Source organism: Poeciliopsis prolifica, unplaced genomic scaffold, assembly GCF_027474105.1.
Source record: "Poeciliopsis prolifica strain line A6 unplaced genomic scaffold, Auburn_PproV2 SCAFFOLD018, whole genome shotgun sequence".
NCBI lineage: Eukaryota > Metazoa > Chordata > Actinopteri > Cyprinodontiformes > Poeciliidae > Poeciliopsis > Poeciliopsis prolifica.
This window is the reverse complement of record NW_026562393.1, coordinates 2,048,610-2,073,624: the sequence shown is the minus strand read 5'-3', so window position 1 is coordinate 2,073,624 and position 25,015 is coordinate 2,048,610. Positions and strand designations below refer to the sequence as shown.

Sequence of the window (25,015 nt, the reverse complement as noted above, 5' to 3'; positions counted from 1 at the left end):
GTCTACTTCTTGGGCACCACACCTCTTTCTGATGCCACCATGAGCAACTGCCCATGGAGTCCATATCAAAAACTGCCACAGCTTGGCCCTATATAAAAAAGTTATTTTTTTACATATTTGAGTCTCATGACAGGCTGTTCTTCTGAAATGTTTTTCATCAGATGTAATAGGATGCACATCTTTCAATAAATTCTGCTTTGTTCTAGTTAGTTCACAGAATAAAAAACGTGTACACAAGAAACATGTCTAAGTTGTTTTTGGTCAGCTGAGGTTTTCACCTTGGAACACTTGTGTTCAGTCTCTTACTTATTGCTGCATATTGACCTCTGATCTTACCTAAGGCAAGAGAGACCTTCTGGGGTTTAGATCTTATTATGGGTTATTTTGTGACCTGATGGACCTGTTCTTGTTGATGTGTGCTTGGAATAATTTTGTAGGCCAGGCTCTTCTGGTAAGTTTTGCCACTGCTGCTTGTTTTCTCCATTTCTGGTTAACAGCTCTCACTGTGATCAACCAGAGTCCCAAAGCCTTAGTAATGTGTCTGTAAGCCTTTCCAAACAGATGTCCAAACTGATATCTGTCAGTGACTTTGCTTCTAAGATATTTTTCTTGAATTGGGGGAGGGAGGTTGGGTGTTTGGGGGTTTTTAATTTTTTTTCTATGTAGTGGTTTGTGTCCACACGATGATGTTTAAATGTAAAAAGAAAAAAAAAACCTGACCTTTATGTTATTTAAATGTAAGCACTAACGAAAGCCGATGTAAGCCTATATCTGGCACTGTGATGAAAAAGTAACTTGATTAACTTGATGCAACTTCATTATTGAGATAACTAAATGTAAAGTGTTTGTTAAAAGAAATTAAACAGATATTTGTCTCCATCTAGTGCTAGTTTTTGAGTATTACAATCAAGCGGTTTCAATAAATCCACCTATCAGCTGCGGCCGTCAGTATACTTCAACATCATTGGTTAATTTTTGTGGGCTAACAAACTTCGCCGTCTCTGATTAGTGAAGCTTCTCCTAACGTGTCACATCAACACTGAGATCCTGTTGAATTTCGTGAAAATTCCAGATATTAATGTTTACACCGCATGAAATGGTGACATTCTAGAAGAGTTTTCGTTTTGAACAATCGAAGAAACGATGGAGGTGAGCTAAAACAAAAAGCACTTTCTTTTAATAATAGCCTGATAGCTAACACGTCAGCTAGTTATAATACATCCAAAGTCCAGGGATTAACTGAAAGAATCTAACCTTTTCCTGCAGAGTTATGCTACATTGTTCTTTGCATTTCGCATATCAGTCCTGCGGCAGAGATAACCATGAAAAGGTAACAAGTACTGATGTTTTGGTTGGTTGTTTTTTTCTTCTTCTTTCCACCAGAATATCCAAAGTCTCCCCATCGACATCCAGACCAGCAAGCTGTTAGGTGAGACACCCCACGGACAGCAAACTGTGGAAGTCGTTTATTATTTTTTTTATATACTTACTGATCTTTTAAAGTATACTCAAAGTACTTTATGAGACTTTCTTAAGTTCTGACATTTTTTTTTTTTTTTGGCTGCTTTTTCGCCCAATTTCAATCCAGAACTTGAATGTTCTTGTTTGTAGTTCAACTTGTTCCTTTTTAGTGTAAGAAAAATTCAAATTTTCCAGGTCTAAATGAGTTTGAAAAGGCCACGTTTTCATGCTGCATTCACTATTCCTTTGTATTGTAATTGTAATTATTAATGCACCTGTATGTGCAACATTGATCTCAATCCATCCATCCATACATACATACATACATATATACATAAGTACTAACCTCAACCATTCCACCAGTTTTGGAAGTTTGCAAACCTCATCACTCAAAGTTGCTCGATGCTTTCTCATGACAAGTTCTTTCGCATTAAGGAAAAAGTGTGGATTTGGAGGTTTGAATGCAAGGACTGTCAACCTGTGGTGATTTATGTATGTTTTGTTGCAGGAGTAAATCCAGCTGTAAATATGCAGTTTAACTATAATGTCTATATGTGACTCATATGACCCTATATCATTTGACTTAAGTAATTTTAAATTATTTGTGTTTTCAGACTGGCTTGTGGATCGGCGTCACTGCAACATAAAGTGGCAGAGTACAGTGAAAACAGTCAGAGAAAAGATCAACGCTGCCATTCAAGACATGCCCGAAAACGAGGAGATCAAGCAGCTTCTCTCTGGGTCCTGTAGGTTTCTCAAATCTTTGAAAATCTGGAAAGCCAGGTTATAATTTTGCAATATCTCATCATTTCAATATTCAAAAATTTTATGACTCTAAATTGTGATATTTACCCTTTAAATTATCAAACAGAAGTCAAAGATTTAACCATAAAGCATGAAAGCTATCCGTTTTCGTATGTCCCTAATAAATCCCCATTCCTTTATTATGTTTTCACAAACAGACATCCACTACTTTCACTGTTTGAGAATAGTGGAGATACTAAAGGGAACTGAGGTTTCATCAAAGAACATCTTTGGCAGATATTCTTCTCAGAGAATGAAGGTAAAGTGATTCAAATGATCTGCTGCTGTCAATTATTGCATGGTGATATTTGTCAGAAAAATTAAAACTGGTCTGTTTGGCTTACAGGACTGGCAGGAGATTGTGTCGCTCTATGAAGCAGATAATGTTTATTTAGGTGAGTGCATTTCTAAAATAAAATCTGTTGTCTTTAGTGCAGAAGTTTTGCTTTGTTTGAAACGGGTAGACAGTTTTAAGTGCACATGTTGAGCTGTACGGAGATGAAAAAAGCTTTGAAGATGCATCGGTAGCTTTCTAAAACCTGTGCTGCATGTTCCAGCGGAGGTGGCCAGCTTGCTGATCCGAAACGTGAGCTACGAAGGGCCGGCTCTGAGGAAGCAGATCGCCAAAGCTAAGCAGCTGCAGCAGGAGCTCAGCAGGCGGGAGGTGGAGTGCCAGAGCTCAGCAGCCGAACTGAGGGAACGCTACTATGCTGCCTGCAAGCAGTATGGCATTGCTGTGAGTGCAAGGATGAATGATGCTTATATATTAATTCAGTGCTAACACATGTTATAATTATTATGGTATTTATACATTTTTTATGCGTGTCTTTTCTGTCAGGGGGAAAACGTTCAGCGAGAGCTTCAGGCTCTAGTGAAAGACTTGCCTGCAGTCCTGGAAGAGGTGGGGAGGGATGCAGCAAAGTTAGAGGAGCAAATCCAGCTTTATGCTGCATTCACAAACTTTGTGTGTGATTGGTGAGTTTACCATCAAGATGCAATCAGTTTACAACTCATTTTGTGCAAAAATCTTGAGTCATCTCTTCGGGTTTTGGGGGAGCTTCTTGTGTTTGCTTTTTTTTTCTTAAAATAGCCCTGATCAGTAATTATTCAGGTTTTCTGAAGATTGTCAAGGGTTTGTCTTTGGATATTCTGCTTCCTGTTTCACTCTTTTATTCTTGAACATCCTTCAGATTCTTTTCATTTTCTCCCAAATGTTCTGTTCAATCAGCCTTGAGTATTTAGCAATTCAAGTTTGCGATGAAGACAAGAAAGTCTTGCTGATGAATGTTTAAAAGCTAAATTCTAAAAGAAATGTGGGGTGGATAAAAACTTTTGCACAGCACAATCCATGAGCACACTGGGCACAGAAGTTTACACACCTGATAAATATAATAATTCCTAAGCTTTGTTCCAAATTTTTAAAAAGATTCTCTGTGGCCTGCTCTTCTTGATTTAATCAGTGAAGAGACTGGACTCTCTGGGGGAAACTCTTCCCACTTTGACTACACCACCACACTTTCCATTAGATCTAAGTAAATATGTGCTGTGTTCGGATTAATTAAGCATGCAGACGCTTTTTAACTTTAGATTTATGAGCTCGCATGTTGTTGCTTGAAGGTCCGAACCGGTCCTGCCCATGCTGACGTTCAGCCAGAAAAAGGGGAACGTGACGTTTTATGAGTGGAGGACAGGGAAAGTCCCCAGCCTAGTTGAAAGGCCGGCGGTGGAGGAAACCCCTCCTGATGCAGCGACAGAGGACATGGTTGGTTTGATCAATATCATTTTATATAGTCATGTATGTTTTATCTAACATTATCACAGTATTAGCTGTTTTTGTCTTAGAAAATTCTTATTTTTCTCTTTCATAGCTGAGTTAATTACTTTTTCTTTCTGGTCCAAACTAAGTTAAAATGTTACTTTTACATGTTTATATTGTAACGTCCGTTAACCTATTATATTAATAACTGCTTCAGATTGATTGGGGAGATTTTGGTAGTAAACCGTCAGATGATCTGGGCGTGACCACCGGCATCACAGTGGAGGAAGGAATCGATTGGGGAATCTCTCTGGAGCCGACATCCGAGGTTTGACAAACAAGCATAAGCTGAGTGATTTTAGGTTTAGCACATGATTACTCTGCAGGCTATGTGGCGAAATCATGTGTACGATAACAGAACTGTCCACACTTTGTAAAAATCCATTAAAAAACTAATTCATCATTTATTGCAGCAACATGATCTCACTGTAACAGGTTTTTGTTATTGATGAGAAGAATCAGTACCATGTGAAGGAATTTATTGTTTTCATGAGTATCAGAACTACTGTCACTTGTGCTGCTAAGCTGTGTGGAACACTGTTTCTTGTTAATTATTTTTTTACTTCTTCTACATGATTTTGTAGAAAATCCTTGCACAAGGGCCTTTTCCACAAAACCTGTTCCAATTATTTACAGCTGCTAGCACTGACTAGGCACTGGTTGTGTTTCCACTGAGACAACCCTGCACCAAATGTCTGGTGTTAACCCTTCACTAGTTTGCACCTGGGTCAGAGAAAATTACCTATTCTGTCTGAATCATGAGGAACAGCAGCCAATAAAAACATTTTATTATCTTTCTTTAGAAATGAAAGAGATCCCAGTTGTTTGGCGATTAATGAAGACAGATTAAGCTTTTCGCTACATGTGAATATGTCAGTGATTGTTCTGATCTGCTTCATCAGAAAAGTGGTGCAGATGGCATTGACTGGGGTAACAACGAACCAGCTCCAGTTGAAATAGAAATTGTTGATACAGGCACAGACTGTAAGTTTATTCTTAAATGACAATCATGATGAATCCAGGAGAGAAGTTGCAATAACCTGAAAACAAATGTGTTTTCCTTCAGGTCCCGAGGGCGTGGCCAGGGGTGAAGATGCTCTGAGCGTACTGGAAAACTCCCAGTCACGCAGCCAGTTCATTGATGAGCTCATGGAGGTACAACAGTATGCTGTGGTCCACAGATAAATCAAATAATGAGCTTGCTGAAAATGTCAGTGCATCATGTTTTAAATCCAAACAGCCAGTCTTCTTTGTCGTCTTTTTAATCAGTGATTCTTCAGCGTCTAAGAAGGTCTTTGAAATTATCGACTTTGGCTGAGTTTAGTTTTTCTCATCAGGTTCAAAAAGTCTTCATTCATCACAAAAGTTTAAAATTGTCATTAAGTAGAAATGTTCAAAACTGATGTTAGGAGTTTCAGAATAAAAGGGCCTGTATACAAATGTAGGACACACTCCACACTTTCCGACTTTTTATTTGTCAAATGTAAAAATATTAAAACAATCACTTTAATTGACTTCAAAATTATGCTCTACTTTCAATTGATTATCTTTATTGCACAATGATACATAGTACTTATTCTAAGTGGGTCGATGACATAAGATCCTAATAAAGATGTTTTGGTTGAAATGTGAGAATATTTAGAAAAAGTTAAAGGTGTAAGAATACGTTTTTCAGTGCGTAAGTCTAATCTCCAGGCGAATCATCAATGTTTTCTCCCTGATGATTCTTTTTATTTAGCATTTTACTGGGTTTTGCTCTGGTTTTGTGGCTGGTGCAGCTCGAGGCGTTCCTCACCCAGCGGGTCAACGAGATGGGGGAGGAGGGCGACGTGGTGGCCATGAGTCAGTTTCAGCTGGCGCCTTCTATCATCCAGAGCCAAACCCGAGAACACGTCCAACAACTGCTATCCCAGGTGCAGGACCTTCTGGGCCGGCTCACCTCGCTCCGCATGCAGCACTTGTTCATGATCCAGGCCTCACCGAGGTACGATGATCACCATCAGAAAGGTTTTTGAGGGCTCTTTTGGCTTCCACACAACTGAATAAAGCCAACCAAGTGAGGTTTGCCTAAATTTGCACCTGGGCCAGAGAAAATTACCTATTCTGTCTGAATCATGAGGAAATTGTGACCGCTGTAAAAACTGAAACAAAAGCTCATGCTGTATTTCTGGTTCATAACATTTATTTCCTTGGGTGTTCAGGTATGTTGAGCGTGTGTCAGAAATGCTGAGGCAGAAGCTGAAGCAGGCAGACATCCTGATGCTGAAAGCTGCCACAATGGTCGAGCGGAGAGAGGAAGCCCTTCAGGAGCAGTCTAGACTGGAGCCTCGTGTTGACCTGCTGGCAGGACACACCCAGGAACTCCAGAAACTGGTATGAGATTACTTTCCCAGTTATTTATGTTCACAGGGTGTCGGTGCTTTCCCAATGGGGAGGCCACTGGGAAAAAGTCATAGATCCTTTTTCAAGTAAATGAATGAGATAAACGGTAAACTGCAGTGAAATGAATACGCCTTCAAGGTTCTCTATAATATGTTGGTCATTTGTTTCTGCAGATTGAAGCTGACATTTCAAAGAGATACCACAACAGACCAGTCAACCTTATGGGGGTGAATATTTAGTGAACCCTGCAGATGTATTATGTTCTGATCTGAAAAGAGAAATAAAGAATATTTAATATAAACTTCTGTGGCTTTGTATTTTGTAAATTGTCAAAACAATTATGTTTTGCTTAAGCAAATAAACACATGACTATAGTTTTTTTTCTGTTATTGTAACCAAGATTTTCAGTTGAAGCAGATCGCTACAGTAATCTCAGTTAAAGCAGGTATGAGTGAGCATATCCTAGGAAATAAACATCATACAAAAGTTTATTTTCTTTCACTAATTTGCTTCAGAAAGTGAACTTTTATGTGGATGTTAGGTTACTTGGTTTCTGACATTTGCCTAAGCATTTTAATAGCCTGGCACTCTATCCAGGACAATTCAACCTCTCACCCAAATGACTGTGGGAATACCCTGAACCTGCAAGTATAAACAATGAATGGATTTGGGATTTTACATCAACAGTAAGCCATATTCCTCTAAATTAATTGAAATAAACACTGGAAATATTCATTAGTTGATGCAGATCAACTATGTTTAGTGTATTAACTACTTATGAGTGATACATTAAACATCTACAGTAAATTTGAACGTTTACTGAAAACGTGATTATTGAGATTGTTTTCTATGGTGCCACTTTACACTGTTTTGTAGATTTCCCTGTCATTGTTGCTTTGTAAAAGTTTTTTTAATACAAATACATGTTGACCACGAGTGGACGCTTTTAAAAAAAAACTTTGAACCTTTCAAAAATTAACTTTAGATTTTTTTTCTGGTTTATTTTTTTAATACTATATTACATCATAGTTACACGAACGAGTTTATATTTAGTTGTTTAATAGTTCTTATATAAACTAAACCAGACTTCGATAACACTTTTTGGGGGGCGGGGCGGGAGGGAGTTTCCCTCAGCTGATGAAAGCTTACCACTAGAATGTTCTACGCATGCTCCGTGTGTGCGCGTGTTTTGGGCTAGGCTAGCCGCGGTAGCAAGTGATTTTGCAAGTCATGGTGGGCCATTCAGTAAGGTTAGCAGCTCAGTAGAACTTTTAGTGACTAGCGGATTAAATCAGTGATCTGGTGTGTTAGTCGACATGTGGGCATGAAGACACGGTTACAAAATCTTCATGCGTAAGTATACAATTTAACGGTTATAACGAATTATCACGTTGACCGATATATGGGCTTCATTGTTTATCGACACAACATAACGCAGCGACACGTAATTATAATAGTATTTGTGTATCAGAAGCTGGGTGTAATTTGTTTTCATTGTCAATTCATTTGAAAATTAGTTAAATTAGTTTGCTGTAAAATAGCTTACAAGGCTAACAGTGTAGTTTTTGACTTCCCGTACCACTGTCGCGTCGTTCATTAAACCCCGCCTACGACGTATTCTTATTGGTCGGGACTCGCTGGAGTCATGTTACATCATAGTAGTTTAGGCCGTTGAATGGTGGACTGTCATGTCACTCATATTTTCCCCACTTGTTGCTAGGGAGATTGTTTGACACTAGCAAGGGAGAAAGTAAATATTAGCAGAGGCACCTGCCACTTTCTGGCTAAAGAGAAATTGGAGTGAAGCAGCGAAAGGTTTTAAAACAGTCACTTTACGTAACGTCAGAAGGAGGTTATAGACGTGTGTTAGCGGTGGCCGGTCGTGAATCAGTGGGTAGCCACCAGCTGGAAGGACAAAGATAGGCGCAGCTGTGCTGGAGGAGGAGGGAGGGACCCTGCCGGCCACCCAGCGTCGCCGTTGGTGGGTGTCAGAGCAAGTCGAGCTAGCTATCTGGACTCCCTCGTTCACCTTCAGCAGCAGCCAGAAGAAGTAGTTGTCCTGTGAAGGGTGGGGTGATGCCTGAATCTCCGTGTTCATCTTATCTTCTCTGCCGAATGTCTTAAAATGAAGATCAACAGCGTGGTGCGATCCGACAGCAGTCCTCCTGCTCTCTTAGGATGAAGTGGTTAGCAAGTCCTGCTCTTTCTTTCTTCTCCTATAATGTGTCTAATGCAAGTGTGGGTAGGTAAGAAGTCTTCAGTGTTTGAAAGCTGAGTGATTGGAGTGTGTGGACTGATGCAGCAAGGAATTATAACGTTAACAAGATCTAGATAAAGATCTACCATGTAGGCCTTAAAGAGTCTTTAATATGTTTAGATTTTTCAGCATATAGTTATGTCATAAATTACTGTTCATTTTTTTGCTCCTACATTGGTTTTGTATTATGGTATTGAGAAAAGCTTTAATTTCTCAATGAATTGACTGGAATTTTCACAATTGAGAAATTTGAGTGTACCATATTTAGGCAAGGTACCACCATGCCTAAATATTGACACGTTAGTTGTTTTTGAAATTACTTTTTTCAAAAGCAAATCAGTTGATTTTTGGCATAAATGTAACTCCTTAAAAATTCTTGGTCTAGATTTTCTTTAATAAGAGTGCCATTATATTCATCTGTTAGATTTGTCTGTTAATTTACCCATTACTACTTCCATATTCTTGTCCTTTCATTTTTTTATGTCTTTGTCTTTAACTTGATTACAGTAGATCTGGAATGCTGTAATTGTTTTATGCTGTGACAAAACTACGGGGCTTTTAGTTTTAGTTTGAGCAAACCAATAGCCACATGACATGACTTTAGTGTCTATAACTCAGCTAATGTCACTGGTTAGCGAAAGGAAACAAGCCTTCTAACTTATCAGCAAAAACACTTTTATATGAAGAACAATCACTTTTTTTAAGTGAAACCAGTGTTTGCCACCAAGGAAGTAACGATAGTGTGATATATATATATATATTTATTTATTTATTTACATTTTAATTTCACTAATGAAGACAGAAATTAAACATTGAAAATTATTTTTCTTTCATATGGAAAGAACACTGTCCCCTGAAAATGTTGCTAAAAGGAATAAAATGTAATGAAATGTGAATATTATTCTAGATACGATTCCTTTAGGTTATTATCCAAAATTATTGCGGGAGATGGCACAGCCTTTTCAGTGATCATCAGCCAGGTGATTGAAGCACAAACAGCAACTGCAGACATGTTGATAAGTGACATACCTCCTTTAAAAAGTCCTAAATGCATCTAAGTTGTACACATTAGATAATTCCAATTTACTTTTGTTTTAGAATTGTTTATTCCTTCTCCTATCCACATTATTAGTAGAAAATTGCTTGAGTGGCCTTGATTCATTGATTCTGGGCTAGTTCTGAATGAAGAATTTTATGCTATGACTAAAACAAACCTCTCAGACCTTCAACCTTCCCTCTGAAACCGTCGAGTTTCTGCCTCAGAGACAACCCTTTTGTAATTTCAATGGATGGTGAAATGAAAACCATCTTCTCATATTAACTAAAGTTGGATATCATATTTTTTTAAGTTAATCTTAGTTTTTTTGTTTATTATGTAGAGCTTAAATTTGAGGTCAATTTAAATGGCCTCAAATGTACGGATAATTCTGCAGTAATTCTATAAAATGTAATCTCTTCTATTTGGCAGGAATGGGGAGGTGATAACTCTTTGAAGAAGCTCTTGTGAAAAGTGGAAACCTTATCTTGGAACCTGAAACCTTTCATATTAACTCTCAAAGACGCTTTGCCTTCTTCAACCACATTTATCTTCTTGTATCGGTTTTCATCCCTTAGTTTTAGCAGAGAGTTATTGATTACAAGTAGTCGCCCTCGTTTTTGTTTTACTTTTTTACTTTCATTTTTTTGTTCCTTTGTAAAGAAATGCTTTACCTGAAAAAGTACTTCACAGAGGGCCTGATTCAGTTCACCATCCTTCTGAGTCTCATTGGGGTGCGGGTGGACGTTGACACATATCTAAGCAATCAGTTGCCCCCGTTAAGAGAGATCATCCTGGGGCCCAGCTCAGCCTACACACAAACCCAGTTCCACAACCTGCGCAACACGCTGGACGGCTATGGGATCCATCCAAAGAGTGTGGACCTGGACCAGTTCTTCACAACCCGGCGGTTGCTGAACGAGGTGCGCCAGCTGGATCGCCTCTCCGTGCCCAGTACCGAGCTCAACACCTGGCTAGTGCATCGCGACTCCGAGACGGTGGTGTCCGCAGGCGGTCAGTCCAGCCCCGGCATAACCCTGGACAATGGGGCCGGCTTAGAGGACATTAACAACATTGACGCTACCCCGGCCATGAGGGGAGGAGGCGAAGCACCTGAATCCACGTACGACCTGAACGCAGCGGACAGCAGCCTGGGAGCCGTGGCCCCAGAGGGAAACCAGGAGCAGGGGAGCAGAGGCGGCAATGATGACCTCACCAAAGAGGTACGACGCCATGGCTACAGGTTTTAGGGTTAGACTCAAGAGGATGTCATTTAATTTAGAGAAATTTGTGGTGTCTTGTGAGGCATTCAAGTTAAATTGTTGCATTCATTTCACACAGTTTTCCCTTCTCACTCTGGAACTTTGATTTCCAAAATGCCTGGATTCTTATTCATCATTTCCTACTTCATGTCTTCCTTCCACTACATTTTCCATTTATGTACTTGTAGCTAACTCTTCTTTGTGAATCTGCTGGACCATATTCAGTTCAACGCCCTTCCCTGTGATTGGTCTGATATAATACACACATTTTTTGAGAAACACAATTTGGGCTTTCATTGTCTGTGAGAGATGACCATAAATGTGATAAATAAACTATGTTGGAACAGATAATTTGGTGTTGGTGTTAAAATAAATAAAAAAAATTATGTTTTGAGTTATGCCTGTAACTACAGGATGATAAAGATTTTAAAAACATAGAAAGAAGCATGTTTATTTTTGTCAGTTTCTAAAATGTTGCATTTTTTGTGATTGAAATAAAACAAACTAAAAATGTAAAGTGATATTTAACATCAGTTTTTCTTCCACCTTCCTCATTTTCTGGCTGTTTTTTTTTTTTATCTATTTCAAGTCAGACCAGTTGAGTCGCATTCAGCTGCTGGTGACGTTTGCATCTTTACAAGGGTAACTTTAGCATTCAGTCCAATTATTTCAGCTTTAAATCTTTAAATGTACAGCTATATTTATTATTGTCTCACTTGCACACACTCTGCTTCAGTGTTTTTGTTCTCCATTGAAACACAGCGATAAAGTAAAACATTCATGTTGCACGTTGCTGAAGAGTTCTGTTTCTTCTTTTGATGGATCATAAGAATAACCACCATGTCAAAGTGTTTATCATGGTTAAACCATCTGATTTGTGACACATGACGTACCCCTTTGAAGAACTCTTCAGCACTGAAAAACACATTTGAAAAAATTTAGTGCAAAAGTAGGTCACTTGCAGCTCGATCGAATAATGAAAATAATGACCCAACCAAAATCTGTTCAAATCCTCTGATCATAGTTTCACTGGTGCGCAAAACAGTTTTTTTTTTTAGAGTTTCCTTTGTTTCTGTTTTAGGACATTGACTTGATTGACATCCTATGGCGACAGGACATCGACCTTGGAGCAGGAAGAGAAGTGTTCAGCTACAGCAACCGTCAGAAGGACACGGAGGAGGAGAAGCCCAACCCACAGGACAGCAAAGATGTCAATGATGAACAAGAGAGCTGGAGAAATGGGATTAACTTGCAGGGGTCCCAGCCGGTGGATGGAGAGACTGGAGAGAGCATTCCTGAGCAGGTAGGTTAAGACACACACACACAAAAACAAGTGATGGATAGAATATTTATTTGCTGGTTGAATGTGAGTTTTTAGTAAATGTGGAGCAATTTTTAAAGAGTTTCTTGCAAAATTATTTGTTTTTCTTTTTTTTAATCTTTGGTGACTGACATAAGTCACCAAAGTGTTCATTTCTGATAAGTCACCAAAGTGTTCATTTCTGAATTAGTGTTCATTTCTGAATATTTGGTGGCATTCTGTACCAGATATTGCAGAAGTTTTTATACTCCGAGTCATATTTTGTTACAACTACCTATCTAAACTTCTAAACTTGCTCTCTGGTTGTGAAAAACTGATCTGGACTTGGACCAAAGTTGATGATGTTTGTGGTGTCAAGCAATTTAAAAGTGACATGTCCCTCCAACAACTGTTTGGCATGAATGTAGCTAAAATTAGGCATATGTAGGTTGGGCTGGTAGGAGATTCCCACAGCATGATGAACATGATGAAAAATACCACAGATCAGAGTATCAAACATTTTAAAACTAAATGTATAACAGGGTTTATTTTTGAATAATTTACAATTTACTTCTTTTCTTTCCAAAAGGGGCAGTTATGAGAGGGACGTTTTCTTAACCTAAGGGTGCAGAAGCACTAATGTAGCACACCTGTCTGTGTTTTATTGTTGTTAGCTGCCAGTTCTTGGCTCACAGACTTCACTGTCACTACAGGAGTGCTTGAGGCTGTTGGAGGCCACGTTTCCTTTTGGAGAAGAAGCCGAGGTAACGATGTAACGTCTGCAGCTGAGTTGGAAGTTCTGTGAAACACTCCCTGTAACGTCAAATGTGTTATCGTCTACACATGCTTTTGATTAGTTTCCTGTCCCGGTCGGTAACCAGGAAGTATCCATTTCCAATGAAGAAGTCCCCTCCACCTCCCAGGGCCTCGCTCTGCCTCCACAGATGCCTACAGCAGAGCCGCAGTTAGACCTGGAGCAGCAGTGGCAGGACATCATGGCCATCATGGAGCTGCAGGTCGGCTGCGTTTGGCTGTTGTTAGGACCGATGACATCTAGTGTCTTAGATTAAAAGTCAACGCTGAAATGACAGGTTAAAAAGGGTCTGATTGGAGACAAGTCTAGCTTTTTATCACTAGCAATAAAAACATACGCTACAAATTTTGCCTATTTATTGGGTTTTCTAAATTATACTTGAGACATTTTAAAACAATATTTGCATGTATATTTTACTTTTCACATTCTCTGTCGTTGTCACAATGTTGGTGGTAGAGCAAGAAATATTTTTAATTTCTTAAACATGTTCTGCATTTATCTTAAGTTGAACCACAAACACCCAGCAGCTTTAACTCAAAAACACTCCTCTAGATTAACGCAGCAAGAGCGACTTCCTGTTGCTGTTAAAAAGCAAAACCAATCGATGCAAAAAAAAAAAAAAACAGTGTCTTATAATTGATGGATCACTTTCTCACAGAAATCTGAAGATTTTGTACATTTCAGTCATTTGTTAAAAATTAATTAGTTAGCTGATAAAATCAAATAGATACAGTGAATCAATCTATTTTATAGTTTTTATTTAAAGAAAACTGGTCCTCTGTGTGCCTTCAACTGCATTACTTTGTTCCAATTGGCCAAAGATTTGGACGTACATTTTTCTGTTGTTTCTGTCTGAAGGCGATGGACGTGAACAACAGCGCCTCCAACAGCGAGAACGCCAGCAACGGCACGACGGAGCCGACCGCTGCCGGGACCTTCGGACTCTCTGAGCGTCCCACGCCCATCAACCAGGACGTCAGCCTCCACCAGGCCTCCCTGCCCAGCTGCAGCCAGGACTTCCCCCAAATCTTCAGCCCTCAGCTGGACTCGGTCAGCGCCACGCCTCGGACCAGCATGCTCAGGCTCTCCTCCGGCAACTCCACCAACATCAACTCCACGTTTGGAGCAACTAACCTGACGGGGGTCTTCCTGCCGCCCATCAACAGTTCCAGCAACAACGTCACTTCCACGCCGAACCTGCCGGACCCCTTCACTACCCTACTGGAGGAGTCCATGCTGGACGAAATCAGCCTGCTGGACCTGGCCATGGAGGAGGGCTTCAGCCAGGCTCAGGCGTCTCAGCTGGAGGAAGAGCTCGACTCCGACTCCGGCCTCTCGCTGGACTCTAGCCGCAGCCCGGCCTCGCCGAGCAGCTCGGAGACCTCCTGCTCCTCCGCTGCCTCTTCTTCCTCCACCTCCGCCAACTTCTCCGAGGAGGGCGCCGTGGGGTACAGCACCGACTCCGAGGCGGCCGCCGCGGAGACGGAGGAGGGCGCGGTGGGCGGCTACCAGCCCGAGTACAGCAAGCTCTGCCGCATGAGCTTCCAGGACCTCTCCCAGTTCAACAGCCTCCCTCAGCTGGACGGCATCAGCCACAATCACACCTACAACGTGCCGCTCTCCTCCAGCTTCCCCGAGCACCCGGACCTCCTCCTGTCGGCCGGGAAGAAGGTGAGCCGCGACAAAAAGCTGCAGCCCTCTCAGGACCTGCTCGACAAGCACTCAAGTCGCGACGAGCGCCGCGCCCGCGCCATGAAGATCCCCTTTTCCAACGACAAGATCGTCAACCTCCCCGTGGAGGAGTTCAACGAGCTGCTGGCCAAGCACCACCTGAGCGAGGCCCAGCTCGCCCTCATCCGCGACATCCGCCGGCGCGGCAAGAACAAGATGGCCGCCCAGAACTGCCGCAAGCGCAAGCTGGAGACCATCATCAACCTGGAGCAGGGCGTGCAGGACCTGCGGCGCGACAAGGCCCGCCTGCTGAAGGAGAAGATGGAGTTCATCCGCTCCATCCGGCAGCTGAAGCAGAAGATGCAGAGCCTGTGCCAGGAGGTTTTCAGTCAGCTGCGGGACGAAGAGGGCCGGCCCTTTCCCCCCAGCGAGTACTGCCTGCAGTACGGCGCCGACGGCAGCGTGCTGATCGCGCCCCGCGGCGGGCCAGCCACCTCGCAGCAGCAGAGCAGAAAACCTGAGAAAAAACAGAAAGACAAAAAGAAGTGAGCGCAGAGAGACTGCTGGTTGTTCTATCACTTTGCTAAATCAGTCAGATTTGTGCAGATGCAAGAGAGATGCCTTTTTTTTCTGTTAAGAAGATTCTGTTGAAGAGAAACGGCATTTACTCCTCCTCCCTGGGTTAGTTTCTCCTCTTCCATTCTCTTCCTGCGTTTTTCCTAGAAACAACTCTGAAGCGGAATAGCTCTTGGCTCGAGAACCGATGTTTCATTATTTAGACCAGAAAAGGGGAGGGATTTGAAGGACAAAAACTGAGCTACTAGAAGAAGACAAAGCTGCCCTCGTTCCTTTTGCAACCAAACCACTAGGGATGGAGGCGTTGTCGGGTGAAAGAATGGACCGATGTCGGCGAGCTAAGCTAACATGCATGGTTGGAATACCTGTGGATTAAAGGGTTCAAAGGACTATCAGCTCACATCCCAACCTGGAGACTTTTAGGAATTGCTTTTAAGTTGTAGATCTTAATGCAAAGATCAGCACCTGAAGTTGTGAGACAAGAAACCAAAGGCTAAAGGAAGTACATTGTTTTAGAATGCCATTAACACCAATACTAACCAAAGGTTGTAGGGCCTGATCACCTGATCCGTACAAGTCCAAAATGCTCAAACGCTGCACTCTTACATTGTAGGTTTGTATTGCAAAGTCTAGGTTTTGAGTCAATTTCTGGGTGGCACCTGAACGTAAAAGGCCCTAAAAACGCCGGGTTTGACGTGTGGAAGTCAGATGATTGAATTAGAAGTCCGAGGCTGAGTTGGAGAGCTGGCCACGAAGTCCTGCAGGAGGAGCCGAGAGATATTTCTGGGACAAGGCGCACCGCGTTGCAAAATGTATCAAGTTCCTTATGAATTATACATAGCACTGTAATTTGTCTTTTAAAAGGCTTGGCTTGGTATGCATTTTGCCGTTTCTGTCGCTCTTCCCTCGCTGCGGGTTTAAATACAGGGGCTGCATTTAGGAAGGCTCTTATTAACTGTTTATAATGTGTAGAATAAGCAGGGTTATAGGTCTAGCCTTTTTCCTCCCCCCCCCTACCGTCTGTGTTGATAAAACCTTTCACATCAAGCTGCAATAGGTCTGGAGATCCAGAGTGTACTGTACCATTTCGTCCTACTTCAGCTGTCACAGATTACATTTATAGGCGCAGCTCCAGCAATTAAAATGGAATTAAAAAGGACATTTAGTTCAGTAATTAAATTTCAATCATACATTATAAAGATTTGCCACATAGATAGTGAGATATTTCAACTGTTTATTTTGATTAACTGTTAGTTTTGATGATTATGATTTACAACAAATGAAAACAAAAATTCTGAACCTTAAATAATTTGAATATTTTATAAGAACAACTACATTTTGCAATTCAGAAGTCTTATGTTGGGATCTGGTCATGGACCACACAGTCATTGGTTACATTGTGTTAATACCCTAAGTAAGGAGCAGTGCAGTATGTAAGCGTATCAACGGAAAGTTTAGCGGAAGGAAAAACTGAAATTGAAAACGGTGGACAATGTACAGAGGTAACGCCTCACAAGGCTGAAGTCAACAGTCAGAGAGCTACCATACACACACACACACACACACACGTATAGGACTCAACCAGAAGCCATGTCAAATGTTTTCATTAGGCTCAGGAGAAGGGGACAAATTGAGTCAAATAATTTGGAGAATCTGAACATGAAGATTTTCATTGGCTGTAATCGTCTAAATTCACTGATATAAACAGTTGAAATAAATCCCTGAAGTTCATAAGTAATTTCAATGTTTTGAATTCCTGATGAACATTTTGATGGTATTATTTGACTGGTCATCGTTACTTTTTATGATTTTTTTCCCCCTGGATGCCTCATTTTAAGCATTAAAACAATGCAGGCTCATGGGCATCGTTTGCTGTGCCCCATTTATTTTAACTTATTTGCAGATTTTCCACATCCGAAATGCACTTGAAGCAAATATTTAACTGCTGTGAAGCCGGGTAGTCGGCTTTAGTCCCACAGATCCTGCATTTTGAGTGTTTTTGAGAAGCGCGAGTCCCGTTGAGAGGTAAAAGATAAGTGTGAGTGTAGACGGTGTGTGTTGAGGCCACTTAAAATTTGAATGCCTTTCTTTTAAAACTAATCTTCACTTTAAAGGATTTTGAGAACATGGAGGGAGGGAATGTTCTCAAAGCAGAAGTGCTATTACTTGTCTGTTTGAATGAAGTCTGTCGGTGCGTGTGTTGTGTGAAAATAGAAAAGAAAAAAAAAAAAAGGGGTGGGGAGAGCCTACCCCTGCAGCTAGCAGTTAGGTGAAAATAATTACAAGAGGCTAAGCCGAACTCGACACACTGAGATGATGTCCGAAAAAAAAAAATGTTCAAAAGGAGAAATGTCTTTATTAAATGTGATATTAAGGCATGAATCTCTGGTTAACATTCACTCTAATGTAACCCAGTGCAACATCAACTATTAAGTACTGCTACTACTTGGTGCACTTTTTTTTTTCTTTTTTTTTTTTGTCTGTCTTGTTCTGTAAATATTTTCCTGTTTTTTTTCTGTAGTTTGTCTAATGTCTCCATAACGGTCGCACTCTCTGCTTTGAGTCTGGATTGTAGTTCCCAGTTTCCGGATGTTTGCTGGCAATCAAGAATTGTTTTTATTGATTAATAAAGTGTTTTTATTTTCACCTGTGACTCATGCACTAATCATGCTTGACTGAAAGATGCTTTTCATATCAGCCGATGGCAACTTTATCCTGTGGAGGCTCCACAATTTAAATCTGAGTTATTACTGCGAGAGTCTTAAATTAAGATGTTGGGGGAGGGGATGTATAGATAATTGGATACACCAGATGGGCGAAATTGCCAACTCGGTGGACACGCATGAGGGCGATGCGCTCGGAGAGCTTGTGCAAGAGGGGAACCTGCTGGGTTTGGACGAGGAACCCGATAGAACTGCCTGCAGTTCCAGTAACTTCAGTCTAATTGATCCGCAGTGAATTTGCTGTGCAGGGTAACCAGTTGCTAGTTGGAAATGTCTACCAATGCTCTGCAAAACATGGGGGAAAAAATTATGTATACTTTTAACATACAATTTAATGTTAAAAAGATTAATTTTCTATTAAAACTCATGTATTTCCACCTGTCTGTCACCTGACTGCATTGGAAAGCAGATAAAGACGATGGATGTATGGATAGAAGGATGGATATTCATGCATGTCATTGCTGCAACATTTACACCATGTTGCACATTTACCTTCGTTAAATGAGTTTAAGCTGGAGGCTGCAGTTGCAATAACAAGAACCTATCTTCATTTTTTTTTTTTTTTTACTGTATGTTTGATCAATTTTCCTTTAAGCATTTGATACATTTAAATAATCAAATAATATATTATTGACTCACTCTGGCACTTGAGGAATTGGCTCTCACCCCGCAACCATCAAAGTGATTGGAAACAGTCTTGTAACAAAAATTGGTTTTATTTTCCAAAAGTGACAAGTAAAACAAAGAAAGACACGAGAAAGATTACAATGAACAAATTATTCACAGAATGATTTGTAAGCTTACACCAAACAAGTTTGAGCAAAGCAGCTAAAGGTGTGTTTGGACTACGCAACCCGGAACGGCCCCCCGAAATATTTTCCATAAAGTTTTATGGCATCCTCCCCGCTGAGGTGTAAATTACATTGCTACATTGCAGAGGCTCACTGCTCTGCTGTACAGGCTCTCATAAAATAATAAAACTGGAAGATGCAGTACAACGAACAATAATCCTGCATTCTCTCATCTGTTCCAACTCCCACTTGCACAAAGTGGGAGTTGAACACTCAGTGTTTGAATTTCAAATATTCAAACACTGAAATTAGACACAAAAAAAAGCTCTAATCTGAGATCGTTTCAGTGTTTTTATCATTAAACATCAATTAATGTCAGGGGGAAAAAAGCAGTTTATAGCAATAACCCTACAACCAATTAAGTTAACAGAATTTGCTCTCTGAGTGGTTACACTCTGAAAGACAACTAAAATGAGTTTCATGTCAAAAGTAGCACGTATTAACTAAGAATTATTAATAATCAAGGTCTTCACTGTGTATCCTATTGGATTCTTTCATTGACAATGTTTCAGTGTTTTTAATGGAAAGTTTAAATCCATAACAAAAGGGCTTTGAATTGTTTCCTGTCTTTAGACCACACTTCATTAATGTCATTCAAATAATCTTTTCAATGGGGTTAGCTGACTTTATCAATGTTTTTGAATGTTAGCATTGTAAAATTGACATTCTATGAGTGACTGGGTTTGAATCTTGTTTTCACAAATATTCTACTCACCACAGTTGGGACGATTTCATGTAAACATGAGCTGCTGAGATTTAAACTGGGAGGTGGCTGAATGCTGGAAATATTCAACAACAAAAAGAGAAAAAGCATCTTCCCATCACATAACCACACCCGGATGGCTCAGATTAGTACTTAGCTGTACTTATTCACTACCATGTGGGTTTTATGTGGTACATTTCTACTTGTTCATACTTTATACCTAAATGGCCCCCAGTTGTAACAAAGAAAAGAATGAAAACTACCCAGGTTCCTGCAGTCAATACACACCCTTAAATGAGCCCAAAAATCATTAAAAAAAAAAACAACAAACTCAGATTGTAAACAAGTAGAACATCAAATAAGGTCACGTCACTATTCACGTTACTATATTATTCTTTTTTTCAGTCAGTTTGAAATCCAAAATGAGGAAAACCTACCTGCCTGGTTTGGCTCTTTTCATCCCAAAACTTTTTCAAAAATAAAACAGATTATACTCGACTTTTAAATTCAGCATATTGTAACCGATATGCACCTAAAAAAAAAATGAATTCAGGCAAATTTGCATTTGTTTACATAGTGAAAAGCAAACCAATAATCAAACCCACAGTGGTTGTCTTAGAAAAGAAAAACACTCCAACATCAACTGCTGTCGGTTTTGAACGATACCTTTCAAATACCGGTGATCAATTACAATGAAAACGTCCACCTCGCCACTGAACGCAGCATACGCTGGGGAAAGACAGCACGATACGCAGAGCGGAGACGATCTCCAAAGCAAAAACGACTGGAATGTTTGCTGAAAATGAACTGCTGCGCTGCTTTGTTTCCTTTGCTCTGGCTTTTCAGGCAAATCTGAAGCATATATATTTAGATTTACATCCACATAAAAAGGAGAATCAGATGAGTGAAACTACACCAAAACGACAAATGAGTCCACAAGGTCTTGCTGGTCTTTTTTTTCCTCTCCCTCTCTTTCAAAAGCACACTGGAGTTAAAAGGTTCTTCCTCTTGCCCAGCCCTGCTACCTCGTCTGCCTTAGTTCTTGTCGTCTTTTTTCTCGTCCTCCGAGGGATACGAGTGCCAGGTGAGCCTCTCTTCGTAGAAGGAGATCACCACCTGAGGACACTTCACGTTGGCCTCTTTTGCTGGCACCAGGTCGGCCTCGTCCGAGTGTTTCCTATAAAAACCCACAGACTGAATTAACTGATGTCACAAAGACAAAAAGGTTTTTACAGTGCGGATGAAAAGCATGACTCAAATTTGACGATCCGAACGCGGCGAAAAACAAATGAGCAAAACCAAAAGAAATCCGTCAGGGGTGGAAAAGCTTTTCTCACGGCGATGTCAGTTTTTCGTCTAAAATGTCTCAGTTTGCGTTGACAAACCATTTCATAAGGAACATGAGTTCTCCTGTGGAGTCTGTGGCACCGATGATCCTTTCTGGCTCCAGACCTCGAGCGAAGCCTCTCAACTTCTCATTCTGCCGGTCGAACAGAAGAAATTCAGTCCATGAACGTAGCTTCAGCTCAATACCAAGACAACTTTTTTTCTTTCTTTAAGAAAACATTAAAACTACTTCAAATACTTTTTTTATTGAATTTGCTTTGGTTACTGTACAAAGCGTTCACATTTTTGCTAAAGAAAATTGTGAATTCTTGCAAGAATAAAACGCGTTATTCACGTGTTTATGGTTTCCGTAAATGTTCCCTGCATGCACAGACTCCTAAACTACATTTTCTATCATCTGATTAGATCTACTGTAAGGAAATCGAATCCTTACAGTAGGATTGTGGACTTTAAATTGCACAGATACAGGGCCTGTTAACTGAAGTCTGGAATGTAAATTGAATATTCAAATCACGTTTGATTAGAACATCAGACATGATTTGACCCTTAACCTTTTGTTCAAGGGTTAACAGATCTTGAACAAAATGGTGATCAGAATAAACACAAATAAAGTGGAATATAAAACCTTTAGAAAAGGTTTTTATAGAAAATAATGTGATTGATTTAAATTATACATACAAATTAAGCATTTTTAAGAGTTCTAAGTAGAAACTGAAAATTTCAGAGTACTCATTGCCTAAAAATCTCCGACACTTTTCAAGTAATACATTTTTCAATGTTTGGCCTCGATTTATATGCACCAACATCTTTTGGACTTTTTTATTAAATTCACTAAAACCAATATTATATTAATACCGCTAAATCAAAGTAGAACAGTTAACCACTCACGTCATCCTTTTTCTTCTTTGATTTGCTTTCATCTCCTTCGGCGTCTCCAGGCGCTTTTCTCTTCCCCTCGTTCGCCGATTTCTGTTTCTGCAGATATTCTGCTATCAGATCCGGACAGTCCAGGTTTTCTTCTGGTTCCCAAGTGTTATCCTCACTGCCGAATTAAGGACATGAGCAGGAATACAGTTGTCGGCTTGGAGACACATATATGTATTTTTTGTGCTTGATCTTTCAAATCACTTTTAAAAAAATTTGTTACATCCTGTTTTTTTTGACATTCCCATGTTTTACATAAACGACGTATCTGTCAGAGCTTCAGATTAACAACTAAAACGTGATTGCTTATTTATTTAAAGAAGCAAAACTGATTTTTTTATTTATTTTTTTGGCTTGAATGTTATTTCAAGAAAGTTGTTGTAGTGTTGGTTCAGAACCGGCGCAGCAGCTGGTTCTAGGGAAAAAAAAAGAAGAAAAAAAACAGCTTGGAGCCGGTTTGTTTCTAAACATCTTAAGAGCCGTGACCCGGAAATGTCATTCCATCACCACAAGAGTCTCTTACAGTCAATCTTCAATCAATCTCCTTCCTCGTTGCAAATTTAGTCTCAGTTTTATTCTCACTGCACCTCGAGGCTCAACTCCAAGGTGCAGTTAGAAAACTTTTTTTTTTGTAACTCAATATGTTGATACATGGCCAAGGTTTAAATGCCATAACACGCTCACATGCATGGGATATTGAATAGAAAATTCACTCATTACAACCTCATATTTCTTAACATACTGTAATCACTAAATGCTTTTCCCACGAGTGCCTACTAAACTTAAGCAAATGGTTTTTTTGCCTTACATCTAAATCGAAGACAAAACGCTCATTTGTACTTACTTGGAGAACCCTTTCCACTTGAGAAGGTACTCCACCTTGCCTTTCACCACCCGCCGATTCAGGACTTTTTCCACCACGTACTCTTCCTCCTCCTCTTCTTCCTCTACCACTTCATCCGCCTTCTTCTCCTTCTCGGGTGTTGTTATTGTAGCCTCTGCCAGATCACAGACAGGGTTGTCGGAAACACAGCATACGTATAGATGTTCTTGTTTCCCCAACTCAAAACTGAAACATTGCCAAGGTGTTGAGATAAAAGTTAAAATAGTCACTTTAAATTTTTTTTTAAAAAATCAGATACATGTGGCTGCTGCGGCACAGACACGGCAAAGAACGCATCTTTTTACAATTCTTCCTCTTCTGCAATCAAATGCAGAAGAGGAAGAAATGGGGTGTAAAAAGAAAAACAAACCTTCTGGAACGGTGGCGCCATCGCTTGAAGGCTCTGGAGTCTGGCTCATGCTCATCAGGTAGACCTGGGGACTGACAGGTGCCTGGCCAAACACAGAGGACAGAGGGGAAAAAAAACAAAACAAAAAATCATTTTCTCAAGATTCTCTTTCAATTCCCAAAATCCTCTTTTTAGTTCTCAGAGTTACTTCACTGCTTACAATTCTCACTTTAATCATTATATTCCAGTGCAGATGAGAACCTGGGAGCGACCAACGTCAGAGATGCAAGTCGTGGAATAAGAGAGCCGATTGGAGGACCACATCAGATTTACTTTTTGTGTGTTTTTGTGTGTTTTTTTTTTTTTTAACTTAGTGGCCCTAATCTTCTTCCATACGCATGCACGCGTGTTCCATGTTGATAGAGAAGTGGATAATGTGGTCTGACTCCCAGCCTCTCACTGACTTCCACCGTCAGCGGTGGGAGGCGTGCAACACCTGGCGGCTCCGCCACAAAGCCTGCTGGAGCGTCCATGAGAACATCCCGAGCACGCAACCATTGTTATTTATGGATTACCACGAGAATCGCCTCTTGTGGTTCGGATCCCACCCCCAGGACACCCACAGCCCCTTCAGAGGGTTCAGCAGAGGGAGAAATCCTCGCTGAACAAAAAGCCAACAGACCCCCTTCCCCGCCCCTCTCTCCCCCTGTTGTCTCCTCCATGTTGCTTTTCGCGGCAGCCGCTACATGAAGCATTTCCTATCGATGGCCGCTGGCTGTAAAGAGAGCTTTCACCTCAACGCGGCGCCACGCAGCGGCTGATAACTTGTTTCCCAAGCAAACGTGAGGGGGGGAACGACCAATTCCCACAAGCGACCCGAGCAGGCGGAGGAATACAAAAAAAAGCCCCGGCGGAGGCGCAGCGTCCAATGAGGCAACAAAAGGAGGAGAACTCACCGATTAGCTTGGATTTAAGCGGCGGTTTAAAAGTCCCGCAACTTGACTGCAGCTGTGTTACAATAATGCAGAAGGAAGGAAGAAAAATGACTGCTGCCTGTGTTGATTTGTTGTGGAAACGCCGAGCCGCTAGCTTGACCACAACAGAGCGTGCTGCTGTTTCCGCCCCTCCGTCTGGAATGGAAAAAGAGAAGAAAAAAAATGGTTTTGTTCAGAGCAAGGCGCGAGCCGAGGTTCACCGACTGTTAACGCACGCGGATTCGCCCACCCGCAGAGCTGGCGCCGCCTCCGTCACATCCAGATGTTCTGTAGATCTGTTGCTGCGGCGGGCTGCACGGACACGGCGGCCTTCCGCTGGACGATCCACATGGGCGATAGGAGTAAAGAAAAGAGCCAAAAAATAAGAAAAATATGTGGAAAAGATAAATAAATAAAATTTAAAATTTGAACATACCGGTTATTGTCGATGTTTAAATGTTTTATTGATACTTGTTTTTACTTATGGTGCGTTCTCTGTACAGAGGAGTTGTAATTTCCAAAGATGGTCAAAAATGACACAAGAGGAACGTCTGTAAAAGCCAGAATTCAGTTTAATGTAGATTTCTCACCAACTGGGACAATCAAAGTTCAACATGATGCTGACCGTGCATATGAAACACAGTGCAGAGGTTTGATATTTTTGCACTTCAAAAGAAGTCTCCGATAATTATTCTTTCAAGCTTTTGTATTGAGTCGTTATTGTTATTATGGAAGCCCATTCTCCGTCTCATACATAACACGTAGCTATTATATCCAAGGTGGCTTAGTCTTTACTTTTTGAGATTATTAATGTAAAATGGTCCTACCTCTAAGACTCTTTTCACTTTTGATTTCAAAGTCACATTATATATATGTATTATT

The 25,015-nt window shown here is 40.6% G+C and overlaps 3 protein-coding genes across 8 annotated transcripts; 2 read left to right on the top strand and 1 right to left on the bottom strand.

Annotated features, from left to right (window-relative positions):
• The first annotated feature begins 1,002 nt into the window (after positions 1 to 1,002).
• On the top strand, positions 1,003 to 6,764 carry cdk5rap3 (CDK5 regulatory subunit associated protein 3). Its single transcript, XM_055042656.1, has 14 exons — positions 1,003 to 1,149; positions 1,384 to 1,429; positions 2,076 to 2,207; positions 2,424 to 2,524; positions 2,612 to 2,660; positions 2,823 to 3,001; positions 3,104 to 3,240; positions 3,883 to 4,027; positions 4,239 to 4,349; positions 4,984 to 5,065; positions 5,148 to 5,236; positions 5,860 to 6,065; positions 6,283 to 6,454; positions 6,637 to 6,764. The coding sequence occupies exons 1-14, from the start codon at positions 1,144 to 1,146 to the stop codon at positions 6,700 to 6,702; spliced, it is 1,521 nt and encodes a 506-aa protein (XP_054898631.1). The 5' UTR covers positions 1,003 to 1,143; the 3' UTR covers positions 6,703 to 6,764.
• Positions 6,765 to 7,655: 891 nt separating this feature from the next.
• nfe2l1b (nfe2 like bZIP transcription factor 1b) lies at positions 7,656 to 18,025 on the top strand. 6 transcript variants are annotated; one of them, XM_055042651.1, is made up of 6 exons: positions 7,656 to 7,816; positions 10,189 to 10,979; positions 12,100 to 12,321; positions 12,993 to 13,082; positions 13,176 to 13,334; positions 13,991 to 18,025. In XM_055042651.1, exons 2-6 carry the CDS (start codon positions 10,422 to 10,424, stop codon positions 15,350 to 15,352), a joined length of 2,391 nt encoding a protein of 796 aa, XP_054898626.1. In that variant the 5' UTR covers positions 7,656 to 7,816; positions 10,189 to 10,421; the 3' UTR covers positions 15,353 to 18,025. The 6 variants fall into 6 exon arrangements, with proteins under 6 accessions (XP_054898626.1, XP_054898628.1, XP_054898629.1 ...); XM_055042653.1 differs by having other exon boundaries at positions 7,656 to 8,649; XM_055042654.1 differs by having other exon boundaries at positions 7,656 to 8,705; positions 12,133 to 12,321.
• A 774-nt stretch (positions 18,026 to 18,799) lies between these two features.
• cbx1b (chromobox homolog 1b (HP1 beta homolog Drosophila)) lies at positions 18,800 to 24,369 on the bottom strand. Its single transcript, XM_055042649.1, has 6 exons — positions 24,116 to 24,369; positions 23,181 to 23,262; positions 22,772 to 22,925; positions 21,892 to 22,045; positions 21,042 to 21,136; positions 18,800 to 20,833 (listed from the first exon to the last, which is right to left on the bottom strand). Exons 2-6 carry the CDS (start codon positions 23,233 to 23,235, stop codon positions 20,692 to 20,694), a joined length of 600 nt encoding a protein of 199 aa, XP_054898624.1. The 5' UTR covers positions 23,236 to 23,262; positions 24,116 to 24,369; the 3' UTR covers positions 18,800 to 20,691.
• Between the last annotated feature and the right edge of the window lie 646 nt (positions 24,370 to 25,015).